This window comes from Rhinichthys klamathensis, unplaced genomic scaffold (genome assembly GCF_029890125.1).
Source record: "Rhinichthys klamathensis goyatoka isolate OS25496 unplaced genomic scaffold, OSU_Roscu_1.1 h1tg000722l_1, whole genome shotgun sequence".
NCBI lineage: Eukaryota > Metazoa > Chordata > Actinopteri > Cypriniformes > Leuciscidae > Rhinichthys > Rhinichthys klamathensis.
This window is the reverse complement of record NW_026607137.1, coordinates 697,086-705,629: the sequence shown is the minus strand read 5'-3', so window position 1 is coordinate 705,629 and position 8,544 is coordinate 697,086. Positions and strand designations below refer to the sequence as shown.

General features: G+C 35.1%; 1 protein-coding gene across 1 annotated transcript; it reads right to left on the bottom strand.

Annotated features, from left to right (window-relative positions):
• Positions 1 to 44: 44 nt before the first annotated feature.
• On the bottom strand, positions 45 to 5,448 carry chmp5b (charged multivesicular body protein 5b). The gene is made up of 8 exons (XM_056242331.1): positions 5,310 to 5,448; positions 4,720 to 4,824; positions 4,058 to 4,104; positions 1,537 to 1,630; positions 1,350 to 1,421; positions 1,138 to 1,246; positions 861 to 976; positions 45 to 377 (listed from the first exon to the last, which is right to left on the bottom strand). The coding sequence occupies exons 1-8, from the start codon at positions 5,376 to 5,378 to the stop codon at positions 327 to 329; spliced, it is 663 nt and encodes a 220-aa protein (XP_056098306.1). The 5' UTR covers positions 5,379 to 5,448; the 3' UTR covers positions 45 to 326.
• Positions 5,449 to 8,544: the final 3,096 nt, after the last annotated feature.

Sequence of the window (8,544 nt, the reverse complement as noted above, 5' to 3'; positions counted from 1 at the left end):
TGCAGAATTGCACAAAACAACAGACTGCACATTCAACCCTCAAACATTGTCATATAATAATTTCTTTATATTTGCTTTGAATAAGAAAGTGTATTGCCGTACAAAGTATCAACTCCTTTAGAAAATAAATCGTAGCAATAGAATCTACACAGAAGAAAATACCACATACATAAAAAAAAAATAACCCCAATGATTAATGGTGAAAGCTATCATGGATTGATTCTTTATGGAGCATTAAAAGGTTATAATCTTGTGTAGATCCAGATGATGTGTCGAGATATTTGTCCAAGTCATTTGAGGGTTTAGAATTTTGTAACTTTGTTCCATTATGTAGCTGGAATTTGAGGTAGGCCAAACTCGTCCACCAGTACTCCATCCTGTGTGCAAACAGCAGAATACGCAAATCAATTAAAAATAATTTCTTCATTGTGGAGACATCCACTGTTATACTTAAAAAAAATAAAAAAAAGTATTTCATTCTAAACACTGGATTTTTATTTACCTGTTATTTTGCTTATTACTGAAATAATAAATGTGTTGTAATGTAATGTGTTGCCATTTCATACAAACTTTATATTTTGCAAAATACATATTTAATTGTATTATGCGGTATTTTTTTATCAAATTTTCTGTAATAAGTTGCCACTGTTTGGCAATTAATAATAAAATTATAATCCATGAAAGAGACTTGAAACAATCTTTGCCAGTGCATTTATCAATTGTGTACCTTTTGTTTATTACTGAAATGGGAAGTATATTTCACAGCACTTTTCAGATGATAAAAATGTGACATTCCAGAACATAAAGTATATATATATATAAAGTGTTTTAGTGTTTTGTGGCTCTTTAAGCGTGTATACCCGGTTAGCGGTTCTGTCTCCTGGCACTCCCTCTGGTATAGCTGGAGCAGAAGAAGCCTCGTCCAGATAGGAATTGTCATCGTCCATAAGGAGTTCGTCACCAAGTGCATCCAGTTCTTATGGTACAAACAAATACTCACAGATGTAAAACCAACATTATTATGTTTTATAGTGAACAAAGTAAATATATTTTTATTAGAAAGAGACCAAAAATCATTACAGATCAAACATTTAAATGCTAAATGAGCAAACTACCTCAATGCCTGTTTTAACTAACCTGCCTCCAGGTCATCTTCATCGATGTCTGGTGTCCCGTAGCTGCGACTAAGAGCTTCTTGTATTTCACTAGCATCTTCCATCATGTCCTCCATCTGGTCTTGGAGATCCTGCAGCATGAACAGCAAAACTTTTTTTATATGCGCATTAAATTTTTTAATCAGGACATACAATTACTATTTTACTTTGGTGAAGGGACAAAAGGAATCTTACCTCTATCTGATCAATTTTAATATTCTTGTATGCTTTTTTCATTTCTTTGGCACCAACTTTCATTGCATCCACCTATTTAAAAAAAAAAATCATGCATACATACAAAAAGGTAGGCTTGCAAAACATAAAAGGAAATAAGTTGTTAAATTTTTATGTTTTATTTGTATTCTTATGGATGCATTCTTACAGTGGTCTTGGTGTCCTTTAGTGTCTGGATGGTGTAGTTTGCTTGTTCCATGTTAAATGACTGCTGCGTCAACTGATCTCTCTGCCCTTCATACCTGGAAATACAACAATTTCCCTCAGTGTCTAAGTTTCAAATGCACCACAACTAACATTCATAGCAGTCAGATTGAAACGGATTTCCATTTTATGTGATTTTTTTGCCGTTCACACTTGCTTAATCTGATCGTATTTCAATCAGATATGAACAAAAATCGGATTTGGACTGGCAGTCTGAACAAAGCCTTTAAAGCGAGGTGGAAAAGGGGGAAAAACTCCAGCGTCCCCCCAAAGGTGATACCAGTAGGAACCAGGTGGAACCTTAACTGATGCGAAAATTTCCTCACCGTCACATCCCTATTTTGGATAAATAATTATGATACAGACCAATTAGGTTTTCTTTGTGGGAAGCGAAAATGGGTGATGCAGTGGTTTCGCTCATACTTAACTAATAGGAGATTATGCGGTCCGCCTGGGACATTTCTCCTCTGGAATTCTGGTGTTCCCCAGGGCTCAATTCTCGGCCGTGTACTATTTTCTCTTTATATGCTTCCTTTGGGATATATTTTAAACAGGTATGGAGTGTCCTTTCACCTTTATGCTGACGACACCTACATTTATCTGGATGTATCTGGTTTAGTTTGTTTAAAACAAACAAACTAAATTTAACACACAAATACAAAACTACCAGAACAGAATCTCTACAAATGCTCAACTTTGATTCAACAGTAACCACAATTTCAACTTTCTAGAGCAGGGGTCGGCAACCCTTTTGTAATGAAGTTTCACAATGACCTGTTGTATGTTTTAATTATTTTAGTTCTGTTGGAAGTCTATTCCAATCATGTGTTCCTCTAAAAACAAATAACTAGCCAAAGGTACTTTTTTCCTCAATGGTATATTACAATCACCTATTATACCAGCTCTTGTGTACAGTCCTGTTATTTGATATATATATATATAATCCTTAAAAACTGATAGAGCAAAACCATTTAAAATCTTGAAAACAAGTACTAAATCAGCAAATTTAATAAAATGTTTCCCAACTCTAAAGAGAATTCTTAGTTAAAACACTATAATGATGGGAGCTATTTGGCTTTTTATCTAAAAGAGCTCGTTTATTAATAATTTAAACTGGTTTAAGAATAGATTTTCATGTTTGGATTTCATAAATAACACTGCTTCTTCTTTAGTCAAGCTATTTCTAATAAATCTAAAATTAGCTCAATTAAATTAAACTATGTTAACAACTTTCTTCACATGTTTTTTTAAAAGAAAGCTGAGAATCTATTATTATTCCTAAGTATTTAAGCTACCTCAAGCTTCTTCCCTTTACATCAGTACATGCCAAAACCCGTAAGCCTTTCGTCTATCTTTGGAACTTTTTGATGAAATCTGAGAGCTTTCTGTCCCTTCATGACAGCTATGCAACTACCACTTTGACGCTTCAAACAGATCGTAAAACTAATCCATATTAATTGAGTGATTTAGTCAAAAATTTATGACTACAAAGTGGTAGTTGCGTAGTGGTCTATGGAGGGACAGAAAACTCCCAGATTTCATTAAAAAAGACCTTACCGGTAATTTGAGTTCAGAAGATGACAAAGTCTTACGAGTTTGGAACGACATGAGGGTAAGCAATTAATGACAGAATTTTCACTTTTGGTTGAACTAACCTTTTAAAAGATTCCTTATCCTGTGGCTCCCTCAAGTGGACAACGTTAATATTACAGCTTTAATTTTTCTGTTGAAATGGCTGATAGTTTAGAATTTGCTGTTTGAGTTGCTCAAGCATGTGACCATCACCTAGGTAAGTGCTAACACATGATAACAGAACCTAGTTTCATATCACAATCATTTCTGAAGCTTTTATCACAGAATTGAATTAAGATACAAAACTTAAGTGTTGTCCTCCCAACTTTTTTCTTATAACCAAAATAACTTATTTTAAAACATGTATAAAGTAAACAAACGTTTCAAACATATTCAATTGCAAAAGAACTGTAAAGAACAATATTTAACACTTTTCAAAGAGGTCCTGTTAGTTAACATTTGTTAATGCATTAACTAACAATGAGCAATACATTTGTTACAATAGTTGTTATTCTTTGAACATATAGTTAATACGTAAAAATACAACTGTCCATTCTTAATTAATTTTAGCTCAGGTCCAGACCTAAACAACATTAACTGAATAACTTTTGGTTTTAATGTATTAGTAAATGTTGAAATTAACTTTACCTCAAGTTAATATTAGAAGTATTTTTTATTGTTACTTCATGTTAACTAATGGTTAACAAATGGAACCTTATTGTAAAGTGCTACTTAACAATAATAAGGAATAAGAATATTTTCAATCAAAATTTAGGGCATGTTTTAGTCCTGATTAAAAAGTAAAAATGTTTAAGTGTAAAGAAATGTTTGAAAACAAATAGCCTATTAAGTATTTAAGTGGATGACAACAGGATGAGTACAAGGGCACTTACATTCTCTTCTGTTTGAGGACTCGCATGGCTTTCTGTTTCACCATGTTCTAGAAAAGAAGCAGAGAAAATAGACTATGATTTCTTTCAATGTCCTGCGTGCACTGTCAGGGCAGATCTTCATACACTGAGTGGTGTGTGACGCTTTGTTGACAACACATGGCTGAACGTTGATTTTTGGTTGTTTTTTTTAAGTAAAGAAATATTTCTTAAGTAAGATAATTGTCATCAGACATTTGCAGATATTCCAAACTAGCATATAAAAACATCACACCAGGTCTAAACAATGCCAAACACCATTGGTGCTTGTTTCTCAGAAAATTGTGACACCTGGTTTGAATACGTGCAAGTATGAATGGAATTTGAGCTATAGAAAAATTAATGATTTTTAGCAAATAACATCTGAAATTTCCATCAGTTCCTCACACTAAGTGCATATATATATATATATATATATATATATATATATATATATATATATATATATATATAGCAACAAAATCACGTGGCTTCAAAATACTTGATCTATAGCATAGAAGTTATATGGAGATTTTTTATATGCAAGTAAATGAAACAGTAAAGGAATTGTTCACTCAATTTTATTCTATCTATACAGAAATCTATAATTCCACTCGGGTAACGTTAAAGTCTAAGTCGAATTTTACCTTTGATGGGCCATCCCTCATTTTCTTCATCTGATCTTTGTATTTCATCAGTTCAGCATCAAGTCTGGCTATCTTCTTGTCAACGGACTCTGCTCGCGAGTCGACCTAGAATTTAGCAAGCCAAAGAAAGACATCATATAGTATATAACATACATGTATAAATAATTAACTCAGAAAATGAGAAGATACCAGCCATAATGTTAAATATAGAAAAACATGGCATCCAGTGATAGGTAAGAAACCAGCAGGACTGGTTCACACACACAACGTCAACACAAGACTTTTGCCAACACAACTTTCAGAATAAATGTTGTGTATTCAAAAACACCAACCATGTCAACAACTATAAAAACAACATCAGAAATGGATCATGTGATGTTTACCTATTATGGACAGCGTCTGTTTTACAACATGACACAGCAAAACATATTTCAATCACTCAAAACAAATAACATATTTAAATGTACAGGCTAATAATATGAAGAAATACAATTCAGAGAAAGATTTAAGCAAAAATGAAGCCATTTCAGCGTTCAGGACAAAGTTCTTTTGTTTCTTAGTCTCAAAAGTTAAACAGAACAAACACATACACCTGATATACAGTCCGTGAGGTTCGGTGGTGGTCCTTTTGGTTTCCCTCGTCCGAAGATACGATTCATCTCGACACTATTTTAAACAAACAAGCTAAATAAAAAAAGAAGAAAACAGTATATCTTGCTTCGCCCGACAACAAAACGCACCCAAGGAACCCGGAAGTACTGACGTGATCATTACGTCAAGGGGTGTGTTAAAGTATTATGCCTCTTTAGCGACATTCTTTTATTATTATAATTATTATTAATGCCACAAACAATAATCATACAATTAGAAATATTCAATTCAAAAATAAAAATATAATAAACCATAGAAAGAGTACAATATAATAATAAATAATAATAATATAGCCTATATACAATCATATAAGTGCCTAGCCCTTTATCTATTTATTATGTGTTTTTAGTCAACAATAGGGGAATACAGTACAGATTCATAAATAACACTTGAGTCCTTAAAACACTTAAATAAAAAATGTTGCATCTTGCATCAAAAATCAAGTATCTTTTTCTAACACTTAATCTCATTAGCGACCGTTTCTATGGGCCCGATACGTGAGGTCCTCGCCATGGTCCTCACCCGATCGAAGGTGTGTCTGTGACACCGCATTCTCCACAGGATGGAGGAGGATCGACGTTCTTTTACTGTCTATTGCGTCAACGTCGCCGCCATATTGGACCGGGCAACGTGCCATAACTCTCAGAGGTGGACTGAATAAAAGGTGCATGGCTAGTTTGGTATTCTATGTTGTACATAGGCGTAATTTGCGGTTGGGACATGTTGTCTCCGCCACTTTTTGCCAGGGTCGATATTGTCCCCACTTAGGGGTGTACACGAATAGTCGAATATTCGATCTGTATAGCCTATTTATCGTAAAACAAAAATACTATATTACTGCATTGCTGCTGGCCGTAAATGCAGTGATATCCATTTACAGTCTTAGTTTAGATAAATCCCAAGCACTAAAACTTGCTGTTATAATTAAATGCACTGGGTGGCGCTGTGGAGTGTGTTTAAGTTTATTGTATTTGATCACATAATGTCGTCGTCTGCCTCACGAAGTTTTGAATTACTTAGATGAAATGATCTTACAAAATGGAATTTCTTTTGATCAAATTAATGAATGAAACTGAATTATCATCATAATATCACCACCACAATGAGAAATCATACCAGCATCCACATTCAGAAAAATTCAGTCGCAAGCTTAAAGAATAAGTTGTGGGGCATTCAGAACATCCCCTATTCCAGCAATACAGGTAGAAATGGCAGAAATACCTCTGGATGTTAGGAGGTTAAAATTTAAAAATGACATAACTGGAGCACACTAAATGGACACACAGAGAGAAAGGTCCTAGAAAAATGCTGGGAACATGGAAAAGAATAAATAGTTTTGGGTGGAATGTAAAAAAAAAGAAGCCCAAAACATAGAAATAAAAAATATAAATATTAGTCCCACAGTGGTAATACCATCAATACCGGGTTTTGGGCTTTTACTTCAAATGTAGATCTAACGTTGCAAAACAAGATGCAAACAAAGGAAATAACCAAATTAAAATCTTTTTGATGAAATCAGAGAGCTTTCTGACCCCACATAGACAGCAACGTCGTTACCACTTTCAAGGCCCAGAAAGGTAGTAAAGACATAGTTAAAATAGTCCATGTGATTACAGTGGTTCAACATTAATGTTATGAAGTGACTATACAATGTGATATTTAAAGGGACAATGTGTACTTTTTTAGGTATTTTATTATCTAAAATCAATATTTTTATTCATAAATATGTCCTCAATGGTGTACAAATACCTCTGCCAATTATCTGACTTATCCTCGTAAACGAAGAATTTATTAGCTTTATATACATGGGACGGGTAGGTCCACGGAGGGTTCCATGTAGTTCCGCCATCTTGAAAAACTATAATAGCAGAGAGGGACAAAAAGTACTAGGCCAACGCGCTTTCGTTCAGAGCCAGCATCACGTAACTGAAAGCAGCAGAAACGGAGGAGCAGAGCAGTGAGAGGCGCTTGTCACTGCCCCGGCAAGTTTAAAAGGCTGCATTGCACTGTTATTTTTAATGGCGGACCATACATATGCTGAGCCACAGGAGAAGTAATCCTCGTCACCAAAAAAGTCCAAAATAGAACGTAGAAGGAAACGTGACCGGAGATTACAAAAAACAAGAGTTAATGTCGGGATAGCTTTTTCCAGGTGGAAAGAGCTAATGCAGGAGAAAGATTTCAAAAGAGATGCACATACTTCAGAAAATATAACAAATAAAGAAGGCATAACTACTAATTACAATAGTTCATGTTTTTCACAGTCAGTAATTCATACTGTAACATTCGTTTGTTCGTTGTGTCAAGTTGCAGTTTGTTTGAAATAACAAACCAGTTCACCCGAAGGAAAACCCGACGAAGTGCTATTAGAAGACATCCTGTCATAGCTTTTTGGTACATAACAGCTAGCATAGATGCAACACGCATTTGAAAAAGCAAGGCGCTGGAGAGCACAATTCGTTTGAATGCAAAATACAATTTCACCGCTAGATGGGAGAAATTCCTACACAATGTCCCTTTAAAGACTTCTTGCCAGCTTGAATCAAAACATTTAACACCTGTGTGGTGAACCGCACATTCCAGGGCCCAGTTTATGGCCGGGCCCCTCTCTGTCCGTAATAGTGGACAACGGTTGGTTACATTTTGATTGGATCTTGGTAGACTCACACAAACAAACTGTCCAACACCATCAGATTAAGATGCTAGGACAGACACTTCTTAGAGGCAAGAAGACGACCTCTGGTACCAAGCCCAGGAAAGACAGGACTTCTCATTAGGGATTTTCGCATCGGAGGAACCTTTACATAGTTCCTAGAACTATTGGCGGAAGTACCCCGATTTTGGCACGTTCGCACCGCAGGAACTAGGAACGATTTTAGTTCTAGGAACTCCTTTTGGAGGAACTAATTTAGCTCCTACTTCAGAGTAGGGTTAATAACCAGCATTATAGGAACTATCCGTGACGTTAGTACGCTGTACGCGTACGCTGATTGGCTGAACGCACGCGAAACACCATCATTTTTAAAAAGGCTGTGTAAACAGATTATAGCCTATATATTTACTCCAGAAACGAACTCTATGAACATGGAAAACAGTGATAGATTGGCCTCTTAACCTAGCCTGGTTAAAACCAGACCATTCTCAGTTGTAACTGAGTTATGGTCTGGCAAAGCT